The sequence below is a fragment of the Bos indicus x Bos taurus genome, chromosome 26 (genome assembly GCF_003369695.1).
Source record: "Bos indicus x Bos taurus breed Angus x Brahman F1 hybrid chromosome 26, Bos_hybrid_MaternalHap_v2.0, whole genome shotgun sequence".
Classification (NCBI taxonomy): Eukaryota; Metazoa; Chordata; class Mammalia; order Artiodactyla; family Bovidae; genus Bos; species Bos indicus x Bos taurus.
Window position 1 is genome coordinate 20,310,531 of NC_040101.1, and position 26,987 is coordinate 20,337,517.

At 52.3% G+C, this 26,987-nt stretch overlaps 1 protein-coding gene and 1 long non-coding RNA gene across 3 annotated transcripts; both read right to left on the reverse strand.

Moving 5' to 3' along the window:
- Positions 1-26,455, reverse strand: LOC113884328. 2 transcript variants are annotated; one of them, XR_003508845.1, is made up of 7 exons: positions 26,368-26,455; positions 14,682-14,787; positions 9,554-9,764; positions 9,302-9,370; positions 8,385-8,719; positions 3,526-3,877; positions 1-3,185 (listed from the first exon to the last, which is right to left on the reverse strand). It is a non-coding gene; the product is annotated as an uncharacterized LOC113884328 (long non-coding RNA). The 2 variants fall into 2 exon arrangements; XR_003508846.1 differs by lacking the exon at positions 9,554-9,764.
- On the reverse strand, positions 23,052-26,368 carry ADRA2A (adrenoceptor alpha 2A). The gene has a single exon (XM_027528851.1). The coding sequence runs from the start codon at positions 25,934-25,936 to the stop codon at positions 24,530-24,532; it is 1,407 nt and encodes a 468-aa protein (XP_027384652.1). The 5' UTR covers positions 25,937-26,368; the 3' UTR covers positions 23,052-24,529.
- Positions 26,456-26,987: the final 532 nt, after the last annotated feature.

Genomic DNA, 26,987 nt, shown 5'->3' on the forward strand with positions numbered 1-26,987 from the left:
GGAGCCTGTGGGCTACAGTCACAAAGAGTCAGATGCAACTAAGCGACTGAACAACAACACTGTTATGATGAAACTCATTTTGTATGACTTTCTGAGGATGTATCTGCTTCCCAGACCCTTGGGTGGTGGTATTAAAACTGTGCATTGGTTGACCAGCTCTGTTGGTCCCATCTCTTTCCTAAGCCCTGAGAAGTTGGAGCAGAGGCCTGAGGATAAAAGCCAGGGCATGATGCTGGGTGCCCAGCAGGGCTTCCATTGAAATCAGTAGAGGATGATGGTGACCATGACATAAGTGAAATTCTCACTGCGTCTCTTTGGGGGAGAAGCCATGAGGGCCAGACCAGGCCCCATGAGGTGTCAGCCAGCCCAGTCGTATGGAGGCAGGTGAAGGAGGGCTCCAGAAACACTCATGGTGCCTGAGCTGTTTCTCTACTCCTGCTCAGCTCCGAGGGGCCTGTGGACCCCCTCCCTTGCTAGCTGCAGTCCTCCAAGTCCGCCTGCCGTGCTCCAAGATGGGATGGGACTGTAGCTTCGGGGGGAGTTGCTCTCTCTCCCTGTCCTTCCAGGAAGTAGGAAAAGCTGGGTGTGAGAATGAAATGGGCCCAGAGCCCACTCAGCTCCAAAAGACACCACATGCCGCACAGACACACGTTAAGTGTAGAAGCTCCCCAAGAAAGGAGAAAGAGTGCATCGGCACACTCCCCACATTGCTTCCCCGATGGTGGCCAAGCCCTGCGCAGGCTGGGGCTCAGCCTCGCAGAGCTGGCGTCTGGCTGAGGAGGGACGCGGTGGAGCACTCCCAACCCTGTGCAGAGCTCCAGGTGTCCTGGCCTTTTGCACACACAGCCCCGGCCCCCACACATGCTGTTCCTCACCTGGAACTGCAGCCCCACCTGATAAGCCTACCCTTCTTCCCTCAAGCCTCAGCTGGGTTCAGGCTCCCCGGCCCCTAGGATGCCATCTTCCATGTCCCCCAGTGGCAATGGCCCCTCAGCCTCAATCACACGGCCACACCCCGTGCCCCTCTCCATCCATGCCATCTTGCCAGCCCCCGGCTCACCAAGGGAGGACTAGAGACACGGCCCTGCCCAGCAGGCTAGCTCCGCTGTGATGTGAAGGCGGGAAACCAGCCCTGTTTTATCTCAGCCATCCCTCTTTTCTTCCAAACCCAAACTAGAGGGCGTCTTACCAAGCACATTTAATCACTGCTGTTCCCCCTTTCTCTCATAACAACAAAGGTGATTTAAGGCCTGTCCTTGGCAGTTTGGAACCAATAGGACTAGAAACTCAAGTCACTTTGCAACACAGCCTGGAGTTCCTTCATCATCATGTCAGAATTCACCCCCATAAACCTTCACCCAGACTTTTCCGTGAGCCAGGGACCCGGCCACACTGCAGAGTCACCTAACCGTCCCCACTCCGTGGAGCCTGACGGACTCATAAGGGAACAGCTGCTGTATCCTGAGCTGTCTGTAACAGGGAACTGAACACCAGGCTGTGGGGAGCAGATGATGGAGAAGCTGAGTCTGTCTGGAGGAATCAGGGAAGACTTCACAGAGGAGGTGACTAGGAGCCGTGCTGGGTCAACCCTCCCATCCGTGGTCACCCCACAGGCCCATAAAGTGATGAGCAGATCATGTAGGACTGGGACTGGGGGCAGCTGGGTCGGTCTCCCTCCAGCCTTGGCCTCTGGGTCAGTGGGCTTCATTGCACATGCTCACTGCCCAACACTCCCTTCCTGGGTTCCCTGAATGCCTGCTGGGGTCCCTCTTCCTCTCAGTGTGACTGGATCAGACCCTACAGCTGGGCATACAGTTGGGAAATTCCTGTACCATCTGCCTGATATAGGCTGGGACTGGCCACGCTCACGAACGACACAAAAGCAGGAGAGTCACATGCCCAGTGCCTCCCACTTTTCTCTCTTTCCAGCCTTCCTGCTCCTGCCCAGACTCATGACAAAAAGGCCACTGTACCACATGGAGAGGGGGTCCCCAGGTTTCCATGGAGAGCCCTCTATGACGCCCACAGCAGCTGTACCTTGAAGCCCAAGGCCTGCGCTGCCCTGGCAGGTACCAAATAGAGCTGACCCCAGGTTGGCAAATCATTAGGTACTCCTTAAAAACTAGTTCTTCCTGAATTCAGAGGAAATTAGAGAGGACCTGGGATGGTGATCCTCAGCCTTTCCTCCAATGCCCTGAACCATTCAGTTCTGGCCCCAAAACTACCCAGTAAACTGAAAGCTCATCAGAGAGGTGTCTCCACCCTGTCTAGGGACCATCTGTGTTCTCGGCACACACTGAGAGGCCATCCAGCATCCCAAACAACCTACCCCAAATCTCCGAAAAATCACAGGACTTGTCCTGAAAGCAACTCCATTAAATGTTCTCCATCACATTAAATTTCCAGTGGGATTCTTGTATTTCCTACAGATGGGGCTCCAGGCAGCTTCCTGGCTGGTCACATATCAATACTGGTAAGGTCCCAGGAGAATTCCCTTGGCACCACAGACCCACAAATGACAGTAATTATCTTGATGACACCAGGTCAGACCCTGGTCATTGCAGCCGCTTTTCTTCATTGCCATTCACTGCCAAAAGGACAGACGATGTCTCTTGGCTCATCTAGAACAAACCAGAGACATCTACAGCAGGGCTATGTCTGTCCGTGTCATGACTCTTTAAAGAATTAGTAGTTCCCAGCCAGCCTCCTTGACAGCATGTTGAAAGACAGAAAAGATGGGGATGCTAAGGTAAAGAGGAGGGTGGAAGGTTGGGAAATATATAGAGAGATGGTATATTAGCTATGAGAAATAATAGTATTATTAATATTTCTGATAGTTACCATTCACTGTGCACTCAATACATACCTGGTGCTGAACTCACACACAGCATTCATTATCCCATTCCACCCAGCCTGTGAAGGGATAGTATGATTCCCATCTTACAGATGAGGAAGCTGAGGCTCAGAGAAGATTAGTGACAGTGCAGACATTCGAGCAACAAATGGAAAAACCTGGATACACACCCGTGTTTGTCTGAACCTCAAGCTCGTCGCATCTGTCTGGTTGCGGACACCAGGCCTGGCTCCATTGCTTCCTAACTTGGTGGGTCCTGGGCCCACATTTCCATCCCTTTCTGTTTCTTCGATTGTAGCATGAGGATGATGCTGTGGTTGATTAGCAATGCCTGTGATGGACACAGACAATGGCATGAAGAGAGGAATGATGGCACTTGTGCTAGCCCCTATTTGAAGGATTAACTTAAATTCCCCACTCCCACCTGTCCAGGCTGTAGCCATTAAACCTTTAAAATAAAAGGTCAGTTGTCTAACACAGGGGTCCAATAGGCTGTGCCCAGCACAGCCCACTATACACTCCAGAATGGTTCAATCTCTATTCAGATTCCAGAGTGAGCTTCCTGCAAAATATACGCAAACAGCTCCCCACTCCCTCCAGCAACACACATGACCGTTCAAATTCTGGAACCAACTTCCCCCCTAGTCTCCTCGGGACACGACCTTTCATACCTCCTTGCGTCTGTACATGCTGTTCCCTCTGCCTGGATCATGTCTTCCTTTCTTCTTAGGCTTTAAGACACAGCAATATGTCACCTCCTCTGTGAAGTCTTCGCTGATCCCTCCAGACTGACTCAGCCCCTCCATCTGTTTGCCCACAGCTTTGTGTATAGTTCCTCATTGCAGAAGCACACGTGTGAACAGACAACTCAAGAAAAGCATTTTGTAAACTGCAGAGGACTGACTACTGGGCAGCTCCTGGTTCCTGATGAATTAGTGAACTCCTCCAGTGGAGAAAATCACCCTCTTTGCTCCTCTCGGTCTAGAAGGCACTGGTTCCTCCTCTCCTCCTTAGAAATGTTTTCTGAAATAGACAAGCTCTGTGTCAAGCCCCAGGCGTACCAACTTCAGGCACCTCGAACCCTAAGTCCTGATGTTCTTTCATTCACGGCTGCCTCCAAGTGATTCAGAGCAATCACGTGTCTCCTCGAGAAAGAAGGTTACACGGGGCCCCAACGTGGGAGATGGCTGGTTTTTTCCCATGTGAACGAGTGACACAAGATAGGAAAATAGAAATGGACAGAGGACTCCACCCCACGGCTGACTGGCCTCACTGAGCTAAAAAGGAGAACGGGGTTTTACGACCCAGGCAAGAACAATGAATTGGCTTGTGGGGAGGAAAAGAGATGGAATTTTCTTGAGCTAAAGGGACTAAAAATAGTGTGACGTTTTCCAAGAGGCTGTCGTGGTACTTCAGGATGTGGCTACAAAGCATTTATTTCAACAGCAATTGGCGAGCTCAAAGCCAAGGCCATTCCCCAGGACAGTCACAGTGCCGGTGGCAGGCTGCTCACCCAGCTCCAGGGACCAGCAAGAGCTACAGCCGCTCCCATCTCCCCATCTTTCTCATGGATGCTCCCCCTGGAATTCCCTCCCATCTCCCCTACACTGAATCTCATCACCCCAAGCCCTGAGTTCCAGCCACTCCTCTGAGCGGCACTTCTCCAACATTTTCCATCAAAGCACCCCCCAGAGCAGAGTAGAAATTGTAATGGAAAGTTGGAGGGGGGAGGGGAGGGAAAGCTGAGAATTGCCTGTCAAGGCCTCCACAAGCATGAAATTCCCTCCAAATCTGTTTTATCCTAAGAATTTACAAAAGAACTGACTCTTCCAAAAAAAAAAAAAATCACTGTTTAAATATCAATTTGTTCTCTGATCTCACAGTTATAGCACCACCCCAGAAAGGAGAGCTGTGTTTACCTGTGACATCAAGAGCTCAGTGTGGCCAGTGTGGGTGTCCCACAGTTACAGAACAAGGGCCTTCATGGAGGACCTCAGCCTCAGTGCTCCTTCAGCCATTGAAGTAAATCATCCCTCCATCTGTCCATTCATCCATCCCTCCATCTGTCCACTCATCCACCGGTCCATTCTTCCATCCATCCACCCATCCATTCATTCAACAGGCCTTTACTAAGCTCTTTTTAAATGCCCAGAACTAGTGATGAAGCCAGGAGGGTCGCAGGCCTCCAGGAACTGTCTCATGGAAGAAACATGAGACAAGGCATTTCACAGCTCTGTGACAAGTGTCCTACCAGGGGAAAACCAGAGGTTTGGGGAACCAGGGGGGGGTGGGGGGGCGGGGATTGGAAAAGCCTTTGTTCCAGGGAAAACACAAACCAGTCTGTACCCCAGGCTAACAGCTGAGATCCACGTGTCCTCAGGCAGTCAGTGAACCACTCAGTTTCCTGGCCTGTGAACTGGGTATAATAGCTTCGCACCGTTTTCATTGGGACTAAATGAGTTATTCAGTGCAAAGCGCTTCCTACTAAGTGTTCAATAAATATGATATATTAAGCTGAGGCCAGAAGAATGGATGGAATTGGGCTGCAGGGATGGGGATGAGATAGAGGAGGAGGGAGAAAAAGAGTGTGTTCCAGACAGAGGGAACAACATGTTTAAGAACAAATATTCAATAAATATTTGAACTCATAAATTCTTTAAGGGAAGTGAGAGTAATACAATCTCCATAAGCTGTGTCCTTTATCTATTGTTCCCCAGAATGAGTGTTTATGTGTGTGCGTGAGTGTGTGTGTGTATAGCTGGGTGGCACCACAGCAAGGCAGCCACAGGCCAGCCTGCTGCATTTTTCTAACCAGATCATCAGATTCTTGGGGGCAGAGACTGAGTCTTCTCCTCTTGAAGTCTCATAGCCCAGAGCCTTTAACTCCCCTGGTTTCTCAGTGTCCCCCTCTAACCCTGTTGGGGCCCCCCCATTTCCCTAGTGACTGTTTAGAGGCCAGGGGCCTATTACAGTGGGGAAGGAAGTATGGATGCAAATAATGTGTTTGATCACCACCTGCCCTCCTGCAAAAACAGAAGAAGTTTGAACGTTCAGTAGGCAACCTGAACTTAAATCCTGGGAAGTCTCTCCTCTCCCCCTCTTTCTGCTCTATCACCACCACTTCCATCCTGGGGAAAGGCCTTGGCCAAGAACACTAGAGAGAGCTCATGGATGACATGAGAAATACAGGCAGGGGGGCACAGAGCCTTGAACTTTCGGTCAGAAGGCCTGGACTCAAGTCCCCGCTCTGTCAGCTGACAGCCCTGTGACCTGGGGTGGGTCTCCTGGGACTCCAGTCCAGAGAGCACGCTGTGGTCCCACAACAAACTGGTTTAGGGGAGCAGGGGTATGCAGTAGGGAAACCAACCATTCTGGCTTTCCCGGGACCGAGGGATTCCCTGGGATTCAGGACTTGCATGCCAAGGCCAGGAAAGTCTCAGACACACAGGGATGAGATGGTCGCTCACAGCTTTGGTTCTCCCTCTTGGTTCTGGCTCCTCCCCTCCCCAGACCCAAGTCACATGTCAGCACAGAGCAGCCTCTGGGCCCTTTGGCCCCACGGCTGACCCATGGGACCCCATCTATGCAGGAAGGAGGCAGAGGAGGAACAAGACTTCCGAGTTGCCACCACCGGGTTTCCACAGGTTGGCATCAGTCCATTGCTTGAGACAGGAGGGTGGGGTAGATTCTCTTAGAGACTCAATGTACGGCCAATCCAGTCTAGCCAGGTGACCACAGCCCTGACAGCCGGGAAGCCTGGTCCATGCCACTCTCCAGAGTCTTGGGGAGATGGGATTCATGACAACCCCAGTTGGCACTGAGCCCTCTACTCCTCCCCACAAGAGCTTATTGGGCTCATCAACCTGATGCTGGCAAGAGGCTGCAGGGTGGTCTCAGCTGGGCCCCCACCCCACCACACCAGGAGCTCCAGGAGAGCCCCCTGGGCCTCTGCTCAGACCCGCACAGGCTGCCCTGCCATGGAGATCACCGCAAGCACCCTGCCACCCTATCGGAGAGACATGCTGTGTTTTCAATTACAGTCCCCGTTTCTTTCCTGGTTTGGGCTCGAATGCCAGGCTATATTAGGTCATGCCGAGCCGGCCCTGTTGTGCTTTCTCATTAGCCGCATCACATCGTATTTTTAGGGGCAGCCAAGACCAAGACAATGCCAGAGAGCTGCTTTTCTTCCTGAGTCCCCAAACACCACCTCCGTAAAAAGATTATGCTGGGAGGTCCAAGGGCCCCCGTAGTTGCTGCTGCAGACAGCAAAGGCACCGGCTCTGAGAGGAGTGGCAAGTGATTGGATGGACCAGAGGCAATGAGGGAAGTGGTCCCTCTGCCTGTCTTTTCGTCCACTTCAGACACCTACCGTTACCACCCCAAAGCCACGTGGAGTTCCTGGTTTCTCGTGCCCTGGGACAAAAGGACAGAGATCCAAGACTCTTGTGAGGACCAGACTGCCTTCCCCAGAGCAGCCTCTCCTGTCCCTCCCATCTTTTTGCAGACCCAGAGCACTGCAATGTGAGGTTCCCATACTCCGGGGTCTTCCCTGTCCCTCACCACTACAGCAGGAACATTAAAGCTTGCAAAGCACTGCTTCCTCCATGGTCTCATCTGACCTACCTGTGAGAGTGGTGTTAGGATACCTATTTTACAGATGGGGAAACTGAGGCAGTGAAAAGGGAGGTGATGCGTCCAAGCCACAGAGGAGTAAGTAGAAGGGTCGGCCTCCACATGGCCCCAGGGGCTCGGCTCGGCTCAGAGCTGGACCCAGATGCCCATTCTTGTCCACACACTGGAAACCAGGGAGGGGCCACTGTTCCTCGGTTTCCTCTCCCTGAAGCTCACTGCCCACCTGCAGAGCGTGGGGGGTCCCACAAGTGCCAGCACTCTCTATACCTCACTCCCAGCCCAGCTTCCTCGAGCCAGGACAGTCACCTTCCAGGGGGCTGAGGACCAGGGAAGCAGAGAGAGAGCAAGTCCCGCCTGTGAATTTCCACTTGTCTCTGCCCTCTGTCCCTGTCCAGGCTTAGATCAGTCTCTCTCCCTCCTTACACACAGACATACACACACACGTGTGTACACAGATGAGTCTGGGATCCAGCATCCCAGAGACCCCCATGCCATCTCAGGTTGGAGGGGGAGGGGTAAGCCTGTTCCTCCAGGGAACTTTGCATGGAGCCAATGTGCAAGGGCAGAGGGTGAGGGGTGGCTCCCAGGGTGGATACAGTGGTCACCATGGGACTGAGATAATAGGAATGAAGGCCCATTTGAATGCAGCCATTTTGAGAACAGACTTCCCTGGTGGCTCAGATGGTAAAGAATCCACCTGCAATGCAGGAGACCCAGGTTCCATGCCTGAGTTGGGAAGATCCCTTGAAGGAAGACATGGCAACCACTCCAGTTTTCTTGCATGGAGAATTCCCACGGACAGAGGAGCCTGCTGGGCTATAGTCCATGGGGCTGCAAAGAGTTGGACACACTGAGCGACCAAGCACAGCACACACAGCTCTGAGAACAGGGCTGGTACCTTCCAGATTCCTTCATCCATGAGATCCTTAGGGTAAGACTGCAGACGGAGAGCAGCAGGACCCCCTCCAGATGTGTTCCATGCTCTCTGAGCAAGCGGGGCCAAGGCAAACCATTTGTCCGCAGCTCTTTGGCTTCCACCCCTCCACGTCAATCACAGGTCCTGGTTCAGGACAGAGACCACCCAGCAGGGCTGGGTGCCCAGGGAAGGGCACCAGAGCAGCAGGTCAGTCCACCTCGTATAAGTGGCTGCAGTCACTTTGGCTTCCACCTCAAGCCACGAATCCAGGCTGACTCTTTCGAGGCACAATGCAGCCCTGGGGCACTGAACACAGACTGGAACACAGAGCAGGCATTTAGCCTTCCTCTCACTGGCCACTACTTCCTCCCTCTTCTGGCTACTCCCCTCCACACCCAACTTCTGCCCTCAGACTCTTCCTTCACATTCAGTGGCCACTCCCACCCCCCAGAGAGCAAAGGCCCAGGACCAAAAGGCCACACTAAACACCCTCGACATGCCGGGTGCTACGATAGAGGCTGGTCAGGGGAGAGGGAGAGGTGGATTTGCAGACAACTGAAGCATACTCTTAAGCCTGCCCAGTGGTTTCAGGCTAGTTTGAGAGAAAGAAAAGGCTCAGAGACCCACCCCCTATGAAACCAAATAACAGGGCAAAACAAATATCCAGAATTCATCCCTGTACCTGGTGGAAGCAACATTTAGAAAAAGATTCTAAATGAGAAGAAAACATGGGGAATTTTAAGAGTTGATGAGACTCCAGGTTATCTAGGAAAGGTGAGAGAACTGTGGTTCCCAGACACTCCACTCCCTCTGGAATCAGCGTGTAGGGAACACGGGTCTGCAGACCACAGTGTCCATGCTCTTGACCACAAGGCTTCCTCATTTTTCACTGGACTCACCTTCACACATTATTGGCACTTACAGGATTCATGCCCAATCACCGTTGCACAGTTTTGAAGGCTGATCATCTACAAAAATGTGAAAAGAGGCAGAACGTAAGGGCAGAAAGTTGGAAACCCAAACGGCCCATGCTCTCAGCTCATATCGTTTCATTTTGCCAACTAGATCAAAGAAGAATATCCCCAAAACTCAACACACAAAAATATACACGCATTCCAACAACTTCGAAATCCTTTTCCTGGAAGGCTTACCCATGAAATAAATCACTGGGTGGCTACAGCTCCCTTTAGAAACAGTCAGGATGTAGGTCATGAACTCAGTTGCCTTCAGTGCTGATGACTGGGTTGCAGCATTTGCTCAGCCAGGGAACTGTTATGAGAACAACTGCTCTGTCCTCTTTTAGCAACACATGAAGAATAAGCTGGATCCTGGGAGCCCAGATGACCAGGAATCTTCCACCTCCTACCCACAGCATAGAAGAATTCCAGGAATCAATGGATGATTGCAAGTTCCTCTCCACTCATCCAAGGAGCTGTACCAACTCATCTTATACATTCAACCTGTTGGTTCCCATAAAACAATAAGTGCTCCCATAAAACAACAAACAACAAGTGGGTTATGGGTTTCCAACTTTCAGACAAGTTCAAAGAACTGATTAAGGCTATTGAAAACCAAAAGCAATGTTATCAACGCAGTTTGGATTAGATCGGTTCAGTTCAGTCGCTCAGTCCTGTCTGACTCTTTGAGACCCCATGAATTGCAGCATGCCAGGCCTCCCTGTCCATCACCAACTCCTGGAGTTCACCCAGACTCATGTCAATCGAGTCAGTGATGCCATCCAGCCATCTCATCCTGTCGTCCCCTTCTCCTCCTGCCCCCAATCCCTCCCAGCATCAGAGTCTTTTCTAATGAGTCAACTCTTTGCATGAGGTGGCCAAAGTACTGGAGTTTCAGCTTTAGCATCATTCCTTCCAAAGAATGATATAAGCATCTGAATGCAGAGTTTCAAAGAATTGGATTAGATAGCTGATCCTAACACAAGGACCAAGTGACGCCCAATTAAAGAAGCAAAACAACTAAATGCCCTTCAAAGTCAGGCAGCCTTCGAAGATGCAGACATAGAGAACATACTTGTGGACACAGTGGGGGAAGGAGAGGGTTGGGCGAACTGAGAGAGCAGCAGGAAACATACATATTACCATATGCAAAATAGAGAGCCCATGTGAATTTGCTGTGTGACACAGGGAGCTCAGCCCAGTGCTCCGTGACCACCTAGAGCGGGGGGATGGGAGGGAAGTTCAAGAGGGAGGAGACACATGTATTTCTGTGGCTGATTCATGTTGTTGCATGGCAGAAACCAGCACGATATTGTAAAGCAATTATCCTCTAATAAAGTTTTTTTAAAAAAATCACGTAGCCTTTGAGAATATTGATGAGGTGACTTTGACCCAAAGATCACAGGGCTGGCTCCATTAGGATTTTCTTGGTGGCAGGTGACAGAAAACCCAGTTGAGATTGGCTTAAATAAAAGCAAGGGAATTTAATTGCTTACGAAAATTTTTTTTAAGTCTGGAGGAAGATCTTACTTCATATTCATCTGGATTGAGGGCTAAACTGATGTCACCAAGATTCCATCCCTCTCAGACTCTGCCATCTACCACAGTGAACCCAGGTGATAAGTGAACTCAGCCGGTCCCAACAATACTAGCAAAAGTCTTCTGTCTCTGGTGGGTTCAGAGGTGGGACCATGACTACCATGTTCTGAATGTTTGCACCCACTCAAAATTTGTATGTTCAAATTCTAACCCCCAATATGATGATATTAAGAGGTGGGGCATTTGGGAGGTGCTCAGGGCATGAGAGCAGAGCTCTAATGAATGGCATTAGTGTTTCTCTAAAAAGGACCCTGAAGAGTTCTCTTGTCCCTTCTGCCCCAGGAAGATACAAGCCTTAAGCCCAGAAGAGGGTCCTCACCCAACCACGTTGGCCCCTGGATCTTGGGCCCTCTGGCCTCCAGGTCTATGAGAAATAAGTTTTTGTTGTTTACAAACCACTCAGTCTGTGGCGTCGTAGTCCATGTCACAGCAATGTGAAGGGACAAGGGCAACGACAGTGATGTGCAGAAGGTCACACAAATGGTCTGACCCCAGGAAGAGCTCAGACTTGGAGTCTCACAAAAGGTACCCTACATCTCCTGCCTCTCTCCACCTTGCTCCCATGGTCCTACACCCTTCACTCCCCCACCATGGGAACTGCCCAGGTTCAGCCGTGTACATAAGCCCCGCAGAGAGTGAGTCACCCCTGTCAGCATCCTAGTAAGGCCCCAGGGACTGGGTCAGGGAGGTATGCCCAAGACATTCTGCACGTGTTTCTGGGACAGAGAGCAGGCATCACTGTCACTGAGCAAGTATCAACAAGAGAAGCCAGACCCAGAGGACAACAGCATGTGCCCAAACCGAAACAAAATGAACTGAGAGTCAGTGACCACGGTGGCTGCCAGGACAGCCAGCAGTCAGACGAGGGCATAGGCAAGTGAGCGGCAGTGAGTGGTTCAGGACCAAACTGTGAACAGTGAGCACAGCCAGAGCTGCTTGTGGGAGAGCAAGTGTGATGATAGGGAGGCCCAGATCCTGCCAGGTGCAGACTGCATGACAGAGAACCCAGAGCGGCTACTAATGTGGGCCCAGCGTGACCCTGACTTTGAGGCTTCCTCTCGCAGTCTCCATGGAGAGTGGCAGGGAGCAGCTGAGTCACCCAGAGAGCAAAGCAAAGGCTGGTGTCTCTGCTGCACACACAAAAGACCACTGGGATGTGATTGGGAAGCACTGAACCATGTGAGCTGATCAGTTCTGAGCATTTTCTGGTCCTTCCCTGCCAGGTCAGGGCCAGTCTTAATGAGCCGAGACCACCTTTTGTGTCTGGGCTAAAAGCTGGGGCAGGAAAATGTACCCCCACTAACTCCACTGTCCTGAGTACAGACAAACGTCTAGATCACCATTCTGTTTTAACCTGTCTAAAATGGGTAGCTAGGCTTCCCTGGTAGCTCAGCTAGTAAAGAATCCACATGCAATGCAGGAGAGCCCAGTTCAATTCCTTGGTTGGGAAGACCCCCGAAGAAGGGATTGGCTACCCACTCCAGTGTTCTTGGGCTTCCCTAGTGGTTCAGGCAGTAAAGAATCCACCTGCAATAAGGGAAACCTGGGTTCGATCCCTGAGTTGAGAAAATCCCCTGGAGGAGAGCATGGCAACCCACTCCAGTATTCTTGCCTGGAGAATCCCCATGGGCAGAGGATCCTGATGGCCTACAGTCCATGGGGTTGCAAATAGTCAGACACAACTGAGCAACCTCGCATGTAATGGTTATATATACACACACACACACATATATATTTGCAGAATGAAATGGCTAGGCCACAGTACCCAGATATCTGATTCAACATTATCCAAGATGTCTCTGAAAAGGTGTTTGTATTTTTTTAAAGATAAGATTAACATTTAAATCAGTAGACTTTGAGTAAAGCAGCCTGCCATCCATAATGTGGGTGGGTCTCACCCCTCTGCTAGAGCCTTAAGGGAAAAAGACTGACCTCCCCCAAGCAAGAGGGTACTTGGCCGGCAGACTACCTGTAAACTGCAGCTCTTCGATGGGCCTCCAGCCTACCCTATAGATATTAACCTTGCCAGCTTCCACAATTGTGTGAGTCAGTTCTCTAAATTAATCTCCATAGATAGGCAGCTGTACTGTGCTTAGTCACTTCAGTCATGTCTGACTCTTGCCACCCCATGCTCCATAGCCTGCCAGGCTCCTCTGTCCATGGGATTCTCCATAGGTTGGAGTGGGTTGCCATGCCCTCCTCCAGGGGACTGTCCCAACCCAGGGATCAAACCCAGGTCTCCCGCATTGCAGGCGGATTCTTTACCATCTGAGCCACCAGGGAAGACTAAGAATACTGGAATACGTAGCCTATCCCTTCTCCAGGGGATCTTCCTGACCCACAAATCGAACCGGTATCTCCTGCACTGCAGGTGGATTCTTTACCAGTTGAGCTACCAAGGAAACCCATAGATAGGCAGATATATAGGTAAATTCATAGATACAGAGACACACACATACAAACATCATACCGGTTCTGTGTCCGGAGAACCTTGACTCATACACCATCTCTCTGGGTTTAAAAGCTGAAACCCTTTTCCATATTCCCAAGCACTCATCCCACTGCCAAATGAGAAGTATATAGATATATTAAGACAAATGGATAGACAGACAGACAGACAGATAGATGGATATTGGGTTGGCCAAAAAGTTCATTTGGGGTTTTTTGTAAGATGTTATGGAAAAACCCCAATGAACTTTTTGGCCAATTGGTAGGTAGGTAGGTGGGTAGATAATAGATAGAAGGTAGATAATATTAATAGAGAGAGATACAGTACTGCCCTCTGTGTCCTCCATCACATCACACATCATTCACTCACTGTATCTGACAAATGTTTACTGGTACCTACTAGGGGTTTCAGGTGCCAAAGACTCAGCAGATAACATAGCTCCTCCCTCTTTGGAACTTAAACTCTCAAACATATAAAACATGATAAACATGTAGAAATGAAATGATAGCCAGGCCATGACATTGTGGGGAAAGGTAATATTTTACCCATTTTTCAGAGGGTAAAAACCTGTGAGGTTCTGGAAAATGAAACATGTCCAAATTTATATAGACAGCCAGAGATGGAGCCACCATGTAACTCCATGTCTAACACCAGTGTCCAAGCCCCTTATCCAGGTGCTGGAGAGGTTGGGAGAACTTTAGGCGAGGGGATGCTGAAAGGGGAGAGATCATTCCAAAAGCAAAATATCCACATTTCTCATGCTTTCCTCTTGGTTTATGTCTGAAACTCTTCTGACAAAAGTTCCCCCATGAAGTGGGTACAGTAGAGTTGGTGAAGACACCAGTCTTTGGACCCAAGCCATTTGAGCAAGAAGAAAGAGTGGTAGAAAGATGCTCCCTCAGAGCCTTGGAGGATGGGCTGGGCTGAGGGCAAGCCCAGGAGCAGCCCCTCTGATTGGCAGCATGGTACCCTCCCCACACACCCCTACTGGCCACCTTCACGAACAGGGAAGGATGTCAAAAAGGAGTCAGACCCGAGGTTTAAGCCCTGAAATAACTGTTGTCAAATCCCAGGTTCCTCCCATCACTAATGTTAAAGAGTCCTGGGGTGTAGCTTGGCTTTAATGTTTAGATGTGATTTTGCTAGGCAGCCGGGGAAGGATGGTGTGGTTTTCCACTTGTAGGAGAAGCAAAGTCATGGAGACAAGGACAGAGTGCTATCATCAGAACACAGTAAACCAGCCTGGGGTGCAGCAAGGCAGGAAGGAGCACTAACCTGGCCACCAGGAGACTTCGGTTTCAGGGCTGCTTCAGGAGAAACCATCGTGGTCACTATGGATCTGGTCTGGGTCTTGAAGTTTGTCCAGTCCTACCCTCTGGCTCTAATAAAGAACACAAGGTCTTGCTTTCATCCAGCTGGAAAGAGAGAAAGCTAAGAGACTGACACGTCAAATTACCATCACAAATCTCCCTAAAACAGCAGTTCAGAAGCCATGATGCTGGCACCATCCAAACCAGCCAGCCCAGCCCGACTCAGCTTAGAGCAGCTTCCAAGCTGGAGCAGAAAAGACTGGCAGTATTGGTTTCTAGGGGCTTCCCAGGTGGTACTAGTGGTAAAGAACCCACTTGTCAATGTAGAAGACATAAGAGACAAGGGCTCAGTCCCTGGGTCAGGAAGATCCCCTGCAAGAGGGCATGACAACCCACTCTAGTATTCTTGCCTGGAGAATCCCCTGGACAGAGGAGCCTGGTGGGCTACAGTCCATAGGGTTGCAAAGAGCCAGACATGACTGAAGCAATTTAGCACACACACATTTGTCTCAGCCCTATGTGAGCACTGGCCTGGGCAATTGACTAAAATGCTAGCAACCATCATCTCCAAGTTACAGGTGGGGAAAATGAGGTTGGTCATCTGTTGAAGGTTAAAATCAAGGGGAGGTGCTGGAACCAGGATTATAATCAGATCTTCTGACTCCCAAGTCTTAAAGTGTCCTTCTCAGAAATCCCAGCCATCCTCTTCAAGACCCAAACTCGTTCTCTGGGAACTTCTGGGAGAGACAGGTCAATGGCAAATAATAAGCACATGTTGAAAGCGTAGGGACTAGATTTCAAGCCAACGATCAGGTATGAAGTGTCAGAGGGAGGGGTGCACAGGCACCGTGAGTCTGCAGCTGAAAGTGCCTCATGGCAGGCAGAGTAGACAGGTGTGCCAAGTTACAGGTTTCCTGAACTTGCAAACAGAGGGCTTTTCCCCTGGAGGGGCCTGGTTAAGCCTAGTGCAGGAATAAGGGGGGCGAGTCCCAGATTTCTGGATTATCAAATCTCCTGGTCCCAAGCAGAATCCACGGGGTGCTGAGGGCCTCCAACTCTCATGATCTCACATTGCCAACAAGCCTTTGAGGGGCTCAGGGGACACACCGACCTCTATTCTCATGGCCTCCTCTAATCCTCCCTGATTGTGGTAAAGATAAGGCGTGTGTGTGCATGCAGTCGCTCAGTCCTGACTCTTTGCGAGCCTATCGACTGTAGCCAACTAAGCTCCTCTGTCCATGGGATTCTCCAGGCAAGAATACTGGAGTGGGTTGCCATGCCCTCCTCCTCCAGCGTATCTTCCTGACCCAGGGATCAAACCTGCCTCTCTCATGTCTCCTGCATTGGCAGGCAGGTTCTTTACCACTAGTGCCACTTGGGAAGCCCCAGAGATAAGGCTGCTGAGGTTCAAATCATGCCCGGAGTCAGACCAAGTCACATGACCAGGTCTACAGCCCACCGAGATAGACTGAATTAGGGTTAGGGTTAGGTTAGGGTTGAATTAACCCTTCAAGATGGTTTCATGTAACCAGAAACAGGAAGCTCTGAGCCTGGGACTCACCCTCTAGAGATGGAAATCCACAGAGGGTGGGGCGGTGGTGTGTACTAGTATTTTGCCAGCAAAGACTTCTCTGAAATCCCAGTGTCTGGGTCTGCACCAAGTCTGGCACTGCCTTTGGGTAACCTCAGGGGATGCAGGGGCCCTGGACTTTCCAAGCTCCTATCATCTCTTCGCTACTGCTCCTGAGATGCCTCACCCCATCAGTCCCCACTCAGCAGCCAGAATATTGTTCCAAACAAACACCCTCTGATCACTTTCATCCTCCACTCCAAATCCCTCCAGTGGCTCTGCATTGCCCTCGAGATGAATCTTTCCAAATGGCTGTGTGGCCTGGTCCCAACCGTCTCCAGCCTCTTCGCCCTTCTGTCAGTCTCTCAGGACATACGGTCCAAGCAGGGTGGACTTCATTTAGTGACCGGAACAAATGGCGCTCCTCTCTCACCCCCAGCCCCTTTGCCAGACCTACCTGCCCATCCCTCTGTCCTCACCCAGCGGTCACTCCTCTAAGCCCCTCCCCTGACACCTTAGCCCAGGCCAGGTTCCCCCTCAGTGAGCCCCTGTCTCCCACTTTTGTCAACCTGCTTACCACTCCCCTGTACCCACTTAATATCTGTCTCCCCCTCAAAAGAAGAAGCTCTGCAAGGTCAAGATCCTGATTATCTTACCATTCTATCCCCAGCACCAAGCATGAATGGAACGCTATCAGTGATATTAGCTTGGGAACAGCTCCAAAAACTTGTTGTTGAGTGAATGAACGGATGGAGAAAGGAATCTGTCGTGCATTAAACTCTCAGGCCTCTGCTGAGGTTCATCATTTGTTGTTGCTTAGTCACGAAGTCGTGTCCGACTCTGCGACCCCATGGACTATAACCTGCCGGGCTCCTCCGTCCATGGACTTCTCCAGACAACAATACTGGAGTGGGTTGCTGTTTTCTCTTTCCGGGGATCTTCCCAACCCAGAGATTGAACCTGTGTCTTCTACATGGGCAGACAGAGTCTTTACCTCGGAGCCACCGGGAAGCTTCCTCTGGGGCTAATGGCATGAAAAAGCATCCTGAAGGTGTGTATCTGTGAGCAGGAAGGCCAAGGGGTGCCCTCAGGTGCTGGGTAAGGAGCAGCCGTGTCCCCAGTGTACCCAGGGCACAGATGGGGTCACTGACCTGGGCCAGTGCCCACCCCTCCCCACCGAGGCCCCAGTCTGCTGGTCATCACTGCCAGACAGCCCAGTGTCTGCTTCTCGGCTGTCTAAGCTGGACCTCACAGGCAGGAGGCCAGTCTAGAGAGCTTTGGTCAAAGGGTGCCTGGGGCTCTCTCTCACCGGATGGGCCAGATGGCAGGTGTGTGGGTCTGTGTGTCGGTGTGTGTGCCCAGTCTGATCTGCTCATAACAAGCCCAACATACACCCTCCCACCCACGAGGTCTGCCCAGCGGCCCACAGAGCTGGCCACAGACACGCTGAAGAAACGGGGTGCTGGCCTCCCGCCAGCCTGTCTCCCCCAGACTGGCATCGCTCAGCCTTTCTCAAGCGGCGGGTTCTGTGCTGGATGTTGCCCGCCTACCCCGTGCCTACCACCTCTGCCGTTGCCCTCCTGCTCTGAGCCCAGGCCGGTGGCCGGTTGAGGGTAGAGGAGGTGTTATCCCCCAGGCTCTCTCCATGCCCACTGGCTACAGTGACCCTGACCAAAGCACCTTCCAGACACCCTCCCTGCAAACTGCAACTCTAATATTTGAGTTACAGCCCTCTCCCCTCAGTCCTCTGACCCCTGGCAGCTCCAGGGTGTCACTGCCCCTTGGTGCTTTAACCCTGATGCGCCTTGTACTAAGAGTACGCTCTTAATCCCTCATCACTTACCTTCTCAGCTAACCATCTTGTTTTTCTCAGATGCAAATTTCAAAGAGGGCCAAGTTCCTGCCCTTGAGCGGAACTGAAAGAACCTGACAGGCCACTCCCAACTGGCCTTCCACACCCTCCTGAGCTCCCTGGGGTCAGACTCCCCTTCCACGGGACAGCAGCTGCTAAGGAAACTGCAAAGAACCAGTGCCACCTCTCCAGAACAGTCCACCCCTCCTCCCAGCCTCCTCCTCTGGCTCAGCTCCACTGCCTGGTAGGGGAGAGGGACTGCAGCCTGGGGGTTGGGGTGGGGGGACGCCTCACATCTAAGGCAAGGACAGGAGAGAGCAGACACTTAAAACCCATCAACAGAAAAGTCTGGTGAGACCCCTCGGCCCAGCAAGGTCCAACAAGTATTTCTGCAAACACCATTCACTGAGATGCTCCGTAAAAAAAATGAAATTCTGCAGTCCAGGGAGTTTTGGAAACCTAACACACCATATCATCTCCTCTCGGAGAATCGCAATCCACACTGGCATAATTAAGACTAAGAAGACCTAAAGAAAAAGTACCTGTTAAGATTGTTTTTTGTTTTTGCTTTCTTTCTGGCCACACTGCACATGGGATCTTAGTTCCCTGACCAGGAATCAAAATCTTGCCACTTGCGTTGGAAGCGTAGAGCCTTAACCGCTGAACCCCCAAGGAAGTCTCTAAAAGGTACCTATTAAAGGTCACTGAACCAGCATTTCATCAGCTATTAATAGATGATGTGGTTGGATAGACAGAGAGGCTGAGGATAGATGGGAGATAGAGATTGAGATTAATTTTTATAGTTATATAAGTACAATGAAACACAGTTTTAAATAGCAGGGATCCAGACCAACCATTTTCATTTTATAAATGAAGTCATGGGGGCTCAGAAAAGCTTTTACCCAAGGTCACACCACAGCACTAGAATCCAGGCCTCCTGATGCCTAGTCCAGGCTTTTTCCAACAGGCCCTGTTTCTTTTTTTTGCTTGACTCTAAACCCCAGGACTTCTGGTAATCAAAGAGATCGATGCTATTTTCAAGACAGACTCTGGTGTTTGTGATTAATCTCAGTGACTTCACAGGGCTTCCCTTGCAGGCATGCCCTCTGCTGAGGAAGGCGCCCTTTCCTGCATCCCAGACTCCAGGTCGACCGTGGAGGGTGGCAGGGCCCAGGGCAGAGGCTGCAGGTGAGGGTGACATTGAGCCCTCATTCTGGATGCTGAGCCATCCTGGTGGCTCAGACAGTAAAGAATCCGCCTGCAGTGCAGGAGACCTGGATTCAATCCCTGGGTTGATAAGATCCCCTGGAAGAGGGCATGGCAACCCAACTCCAGTACTCTTGCCTGAAGAATCCCCACGGACAGAGGAGCCTGGTGGGCTACAGCCCATGGGGTTGCAAAGAGTCAGACACAACTGAGCGACTAAGCAAAAAACAAAAAGAAAAAACAATCTTTAACCGGTACTTTTTCTTTAGGTCTTCTCAGAGTCTTGGCTAGGCCAGTGTGGATTGTGATTCTCCGATTCACACACTCAGCTTGAGTTTGGGAAGTGGGCTTCCTGACAGGTGTCCCCAAATGGGAACAGACATTTGACAGGACATCTTCAGTGATGAAGTTGGAGACACAAAATCTGGGGACTGACTTAGGCCTTGGGGCGTTATATAGGCCTGGCACTGTTCCACAGGGCTCAGCTGCTAGAACCAGAGTTGCCTTCCCATCCGTCCTCCCTAAGCCTAAGTCTTGGCATCTCTGAGCCCCTGCATCTTACTCCCTGAGCCCCCAGCCACAGCCATCTCTCCCACACTGCACACTCACAGCACAGAGATGTGTGTGTGCACATGCTCACTCAGTTGTCAGATTCTTTGCAACCCTATGGACTATAGCCTGCCAAACTTTTCTGTTTATGGACTTTTTCCAGCAAGAATACTGGAGTGGGTAGCCATTTCCTCCTCTAGAGGAGCTTCCTGACCCAGGGATTGAACCCACATCTCTTGCATTGGTAGGTGGATTCTTTACCACTGAGTCACTAAGGAAGGGGCTGCTAATGCCAGAGACCCGAGTTCAATCCTGGTCTGGGAAGATCCTCTGGAGAAGGAAATGGCAACCCACTCCAGTATCCTCGCTGCGGAGAATTCCATGGACAGAGGAGCCTAGTAGGCTATAGTCCATGATGTCACAAAGAGTCAGACATGACTTAGTGACTAAATACACACACACCAGGGAAAACCCTCCTCCAGCCCTTTAGCAGAGAAGAAATTGAACTGAGACTTTCAGGAAAGACAGACCCTTGGGGCTTAGGCTCAAAGGAGGCTGCCCGCCCCCAACTCCAGGCACTGGGTGGGAGTGAGCCTGGCAAGACATGCTTCAGAGCCCAAAGCCAGTGGCTTTTGGTGCCCCAACCAAAATCACGTAAAATAGAAGACTTCACCACAAAAACAGACCCAGGTAATCAGGATCAGATATAGACCGGAAGTCCTAGACTGACAGGCTTATCTCCTCATCTTTAGACTGAGATCCTCAAATCCCGTCCCCCACCCCAGACCTATTGGACTGCGGCTTGAGGCCTCTGCAGTGAACAGTGCTGCCCCCAGCATCCTAGCCTCAGCTCCAGCCCTCTCTCCCCTCCCTTCCCCAGGCCTCATCCATCTCTGGGGCTTCTCTGCTGCTGGGGTGGGGCAGGGAGGGCCTGCCCTCTGTGGCTCTAGTGCCCACACTTCCCCTTTCTCAGAGAGCAGGGCCACTTCCCTGAAGACAGCAGTTAACATCAAGCAGTGTTTGTATCTGCCCCTGTGTCTGGGACACACAGCCCGGTCTGGGGGCCTGTCGGGCTGGCCTATCGTCTGCCACTGTTTGCCTTTGGGGCAATGGGTGCCTTGAGCAAGCTGGGAGAGAGGAGGCTGCTGTGGGGATAGGGAGCAGGGCACAGCCCCAGACAGGGCAGCCTTGATGCCAAAGGCTGTGGCTTCTGAAGCTCCAGGCAAGGGTTGCTGGAGCCAAATGCCTGTCCACTGTCCTGTCTTCAGAGTCAGAGCATCTGATGCTAGAGGACACTCCCTCCCACCTCTAATAAAACCCCTCAGAAACATGGTCTTCCTTCTTCCAGGCCCCTCAAAGCCCAGATCCCTTCTAAGGGCTCTGCACCCTCCCACCCCTGCATACCTACCCTAACCCCTGTGCTGTGCTGTGCTTAGTCACTCAGTCATGTCCGACTCTTTGCGACCTTGTGGACTGTAGCCCACTAGGCTCCTCTGTCCATGGGGGATTCTCCAGGCAAGAATTCTGGAGTGGGTTGCCATGCTCTCCTCCAGGGGATCTTCGCAACTCAGGGATCAAACCCCAGGTCTCCCGTATTGCAGGCAGATTCTTTATCGCTTGAGCCACCAGGGAAGCCCAAGAATACTAGAGTGGGTAGCCTATTCCTTCTCCAGGGGATCTTCCCAACCCAGGAATAGAACTGGGATCTCCTGCATTGCAGGCAGATTCTTTACCAGCTGAGCTATGAAGGAAGCCCACCCTCACCCCAACCCCACCCCAAAAAAGTTAATAAGGAGATATTGCAGGTGCTGCCCAGAGGGAACACCTGGAGGCGAACTGATGATCTGCTTCTGGGGCATCCAGAGCTGGGCTGCATGTGTGTTGTAAGTGGCTGGTCTTACAAACCCGTCTCCCCCCAGACTTGGATCTGTGGCTTGGGATTGCCCCTCAAACCCAGCTCCTGGGACGGTGACTCTCCTTCACCAGCACAGCCTTTTATAATACACACATGAGAACTATTAATATTCCACTCTTGGCCAGTTGCTTTCAACAGAAGGTCACCCAGAGCTGGAGGACCCTGAGCAGGTCACTTCCTCTAAGAAGATGAGGGGCTGAATTCCTGGATTTCTAGACCCTTCCAGCTTCAAAGTGCCATCACCATAACCACAGGGCAAGGGTCGTAAGCCCTCCTAGACATAGGGAGAGAACTCAATATTACAGGAATGCAACAGGAAGGATCCCAGCCTTTGGCCAGAGACAACTCAACCGATCAAATATGTGGTTCTGTTTAGGTTTATACCACAATTGCTTCATATACCACGCTTGCGTGCTAAGCTGCTTCAGTAGTGTCTGAGGCTCCTCTGTCCATGGGATTCTCCAGGCAAGACTCCTGGAGTGGATTGCCATGCCCTCTTCCAGGGGATCTTCCCAAATCAGGGACTGAACCCTTGTCCCAGGCATCGCCTGCGTTGGCAAGCAGGTTATCTACCACTAGCATTACCTGGGAAGCCTATCCCATCCTATGGGCTATGTACCACATGTTGTATACATTACATTGTTAGGTCTGGTACACATTTGGAGTATATGGCATAATTGGTGTATCTACCACACTTGGGCGATGGATACATTTTGAGGAATAACACATAAAACACTGCAGCATGCACACACTTTGTGTATATCTACACACTCAGGGTGTATACCTGCACACTTGGAATATATCCAGTGCTCTGGAGATATAGCACACCTTGTGTAGAGACTCCACTGCTGGGAGCATTCTGCGAAGTCTTAGTGATATAACTCTGGCAAGACTCTGGGGTGAACAGTACAGACCCTAAGACCTGATCACCCTGCATGCAGTACACTCCCCCCACTGTGGTTAACCTTGAATAAATCCCTTGCCCTCTGAGACTCAGTTTTTTTCACCTGTTAGATGGGGATCATAACAGTACCTACCCTCATAGGCTTTGGGGGACAATTAAATGAAACAGAGCTTATAACAGACTCACCATCGCATCTGGCAAAGAAGAAACAGATGATAAATGGCAGCTTTGTTACTGCTTGGCCTTTTAAAAGTGTTTTATAATGCATAAGTATTTTTTAATTTCAAATATACATAAATTCAGATGTTTCCAGAGTCTTAATGCTTTTGAAAACTCAGATAACAGACAGACCATTTAATTCATATTTATTTCACATTTGATCTGTAAACTTTTTGTTAAAAAAAATCCACTGTCATTAGCAACATGTGCTGACATTAATTTTTCTTTAGTGAAATATGAGCGCAGGCCTTAAAGAGTCTCTGTCTAAAACATAGGGCAACTTGGATGTAAACAAGGTCTCCGCCCTTCTCCCTTGACTTTGGGAGTTTATCAATGACTTGATCTCAACCAGAAAAACAGGGAGGAAAAATGGACAACACTTTGATACTTAAGAGCTCTTGGGGCAGGAACTGTACAGTTGGGCAAGCCCATTTGTCTCTTCAAACTGTTTACTTTGGGCAAATTGTATCAGGTTTGCTTCTTCCACATAATTTCCACTTCTCTGTGTCTAAAAACAGCAGGTAAAAGATTTCCCACAGTCAGCACTCTGAAGGAGGGAGTGGTAACACATACATCTAAGATGGAAACATACATATTTTTCAAGCAGTGGCCCCAGAGGAAGGGAGGAAGGGGACACTGGAAAGAGAAGGTTTTAAAGTGCAGTACTGGAGTGAAAAAGGGTGCATCCAAGAATAATGGCTTTATACACAGGGCTGCTGCAAGGCAGAAAGGTTCATTTACTTCTGTCTTGATCCATCCTTGTAATATTTACATAGGACAAGGCAATTATGCTGTTAGGCACAGGGGTGGAGAAATGGACAGAAATCTTTTCCCCCTCAGGAAATCTCAACGCAAGTCCAGTCCCAAGGGACAGTCACCAGTTGCTGGTGAAAAGGACACAGAGAGGGTAATGACACCAGAAAAGGACTCACTTTGCAAAGAGGCTTGCCCTGAACTAGACACAATGTGTCTGCCTGGAGAGCATCTCCAGGATTCAAACATCAGTAGCCAGGATTCAAACATCAAAAGCCAAGAGACATTTAGGTCCCCATCCCCATCCCCATCCCCAAGTACTATCAAAAATAGTGTATATTTACAAGGGGGAGGGGGATGGGAGGGCTGGCAGGGCTGCCCTGAGCATTTGTTTAAAAATAGAGTTGGGGAAGGGGGACAGCAATTAGCCGGGGCTGGGTAACCCCCACCCCCACCCCATCTGTTAACCCTTTGGGAGCCCTCCATCCCCTCTGGCCTCTCGTGCTTGCTCTGAACGATTGTGACAGCTGGGCCCAGGTGAGGTGAAAATACTTTTAGAAAACAATACTGATTTGGGGCTGCCCAAGAACCCAGGAAGATGGCTCTGAGTGAGGAGCTGCCCTAACAATAATGAGGGGGTTGGAGTGGGGGGTGTGGCCCTCCCAGCCAGTACTTTTCTCAGGTAGGAGAGCGCAGATGCCCGCAAGAAGCTGCAGAGCCATCCTGGGGCCAAGAAACTAGGAACAGGCAGGACCCGGGTTTTGGCAGGACCACGTAGACGCGCCCCCTGGATCCCAGCTGCCTGCAGTCAGCGCAAGTCTGTTCTCCGGGCGCGGACTCCGCACTCACACGATCCGCTTCCTGTCCCCCCGGCAGAGGATCTTCTTGAAGGCGCGGCGGAAGTCGTGATTGAAGATGGTGTATATGACCGGGTTCAGCGAGCTGTTGCAGTAGCCGAACCAGAAGAAGAACTTGAAGAGCGTGGGCGGCACGGGGCAGCCGATGGCCGTGAGCGTGTAGGTGAAGAAGAAGGGGAACCAGCACACCACGAACACTCCGATGACCACCGCCAGCACGAAGGTGAAGCGCTTCTCGCGGTTCTGCCGCCCGCGCCAGCGCGACGCCTTGGCGCCCCCGCCAGAGCGCTCCTCCGCCGGCCCGGCCGTGGGTGCCCCCAGCCCCGTCGCCCCCGGCCCGCGCCGCGGCAGGCTGTCCCCGGGCTTCACCTGGCTCGCCCGGGCCTTGCCTTTGGCCCGGGGCCCGCGCTCCGACCTGCGGGACCCCGGGGGCCGCTCAGCATGCTCAGACGAGGAGCTCTCCTCTAGGTCCAGCGCGTCGGCGTCCGGCGGCCCTGCGGGCGCGGGCTCCCCCGGGGCACCATTGAGCTGGACCTGCAGCGACTCGACCTCGGCGCCCACGGGGCCCACGCCGCCGCGCTCCGGGCCCAAGCCGTTGGGCCTGCGCTCGGCGCTCCCTGGCAGCTCAGCGGCGGTGGCATCGGGACCCCGGCGACTGGGCGGCACGCGGGTGCGGCGCTTGGCGATCTGGTAGATGCGCACATAGACCAGGATCATGATCAGGCAGGGCGCGAAGAAGGAGCCGATGCTCGACGAGATGACGTACCACTTCTGGTCGTTGATCTCACAGCGCGGTTCGGCGGACGGCTGGCCACTCCTGCCTCTCTTCTTCTCGAAGGAAATGAGCGGGGGGAAGGAGATGACGGCCGAGATGACCCACACCGTGACGATGATGGCCTTGATGCGGCGTGGCGTGCGCTTCAGGTTGTACTCTATGGCCTGGGTGATGGACCAGTAACGATCCAGGCTGATGGCGCACAGGTGCACTATGGAAGACGTGCAGAAGAGCACGTCGAGCGCCAGGTAGATCTCACACCACGCCTTGCCGAAGTACCAGTAGCCCATGACCTCGTTGGCCAGCGAGAAAGGGATGACAAGCGTGGCCACCAGGATGTCCGCCGAAGCCAGAGACACCAGGAAGAGATTCTGGGGCGCCTTGAGCGCGCGGCTTGTGAACACAGCAATGATGACAAGCACGTTACCGAACACTGTGAACAGCATGAGCAGGCCAGCCAGGCACACCAGCGTCAGCGTCACCTGCAGGGAGTAGGGGGTGGCCCGGGCGCCGCCCCCCGGGGCCTCGGTCCCGTTCCAGCTCGCGTTGCCCGCGTCCGGCTGCAGGGAGCCCATGGGCGCGAAGCTGCCCTCGGCCAGCGGCTGCTCCTGGCGGAACATGAACGCGGGTGCCCACTCGCCTGGGCCTGCTGCCAGCTGCCTTCCGGCCCGGTGCCCGTGGGTCCTCCTCTTCCTCTCGCGCCCCGCTCGCCCTGCCGCACCTCACATGGAGAAGGGGCCTCAGGGAGGCCGGGCCCCGAGCTGGGGGACCGCTAGCGGCCCATGGGCCCGGCTCCCCGAACCGCACCCGGTCCGCGCGCTTTGGGCTCTCGGGGTCGGCGCCTTCTCGCTCCCAGCTCCTAGATACAGCCAAGTTTTATTTCTAAGCGGCGGGAGAGAGTAGGTCGAACCGATGGGGAAAGAGATATTTATTCTTCAAGAGAGAACAAAAATCATCGGTGGCCTGATGACTTGGAAAGATAACAGGAAATTAAATATATCTGTTTCTATATCTTTGACTCTTGAGCCTGAGCGAAAGCAAGAGGTCTTACCGTGTGCGGGGCCCGCCCCCAACCCGGGAGGCAGCCGAGGGGTGCTGATGCTGGCTTGGGGTCGTGTGTCTCTCTCCTTATATCTCCGAAGCGAACACCGACTCTCTCGCTTCCCCCAGACGCGGCGGGGCCGGCGGGGCCCGGGTTGGGGCCACGGTGCGGACTCTGCCGCCTCTCGGAGCGTCGCGGGACTTCCAAAGTTGAGTGCCCTGCTGGGGCTGGGGCGCAGCGCGCGGAGCTCGGAGACGGCGGCGGCGGCGGCGGGATGAGGAATGTGGGGGCCGCATGAAGGCGCCCCCGTCCTCAGGCGGACCCGGGCGGGTGGGCGATCGGCCCTCCAGGAATCGCGACCGAGGCAGGAGGTCTCCTGGGCGTCGGCACGGCGAGCTTCGGGCGCTGAGCGCGACGGGACAGGCTGGGGTCCGAGGGCAGCGTGAGTTTGGGGAGGAGAGCAGGGCTAGGGAGAGAAGGTGCTGGGGGTGGCCGGGCGGCGGCGCGCCGGCTGCTAGGCGTCTGCACTGAAGCCCGGGCCGCTGCTTCTCCGCCGCACTAGCCGTGGACTGGTTTTATAGCCCCAGGATCAAGCCGGCGTTGCTGAGCAGCCGGCGTCAGCCCCCACG

What these genes read in the sequence shown, in the direction of transcription:
- ADRA2A (XM_027528851.1), bottom strand. Translation starts at nt 25,936, where the DNA reads ATGTTCCGCCAGGAGCAGCCGCTGGCCGAGGGCAGCTTCGCGCCCATG.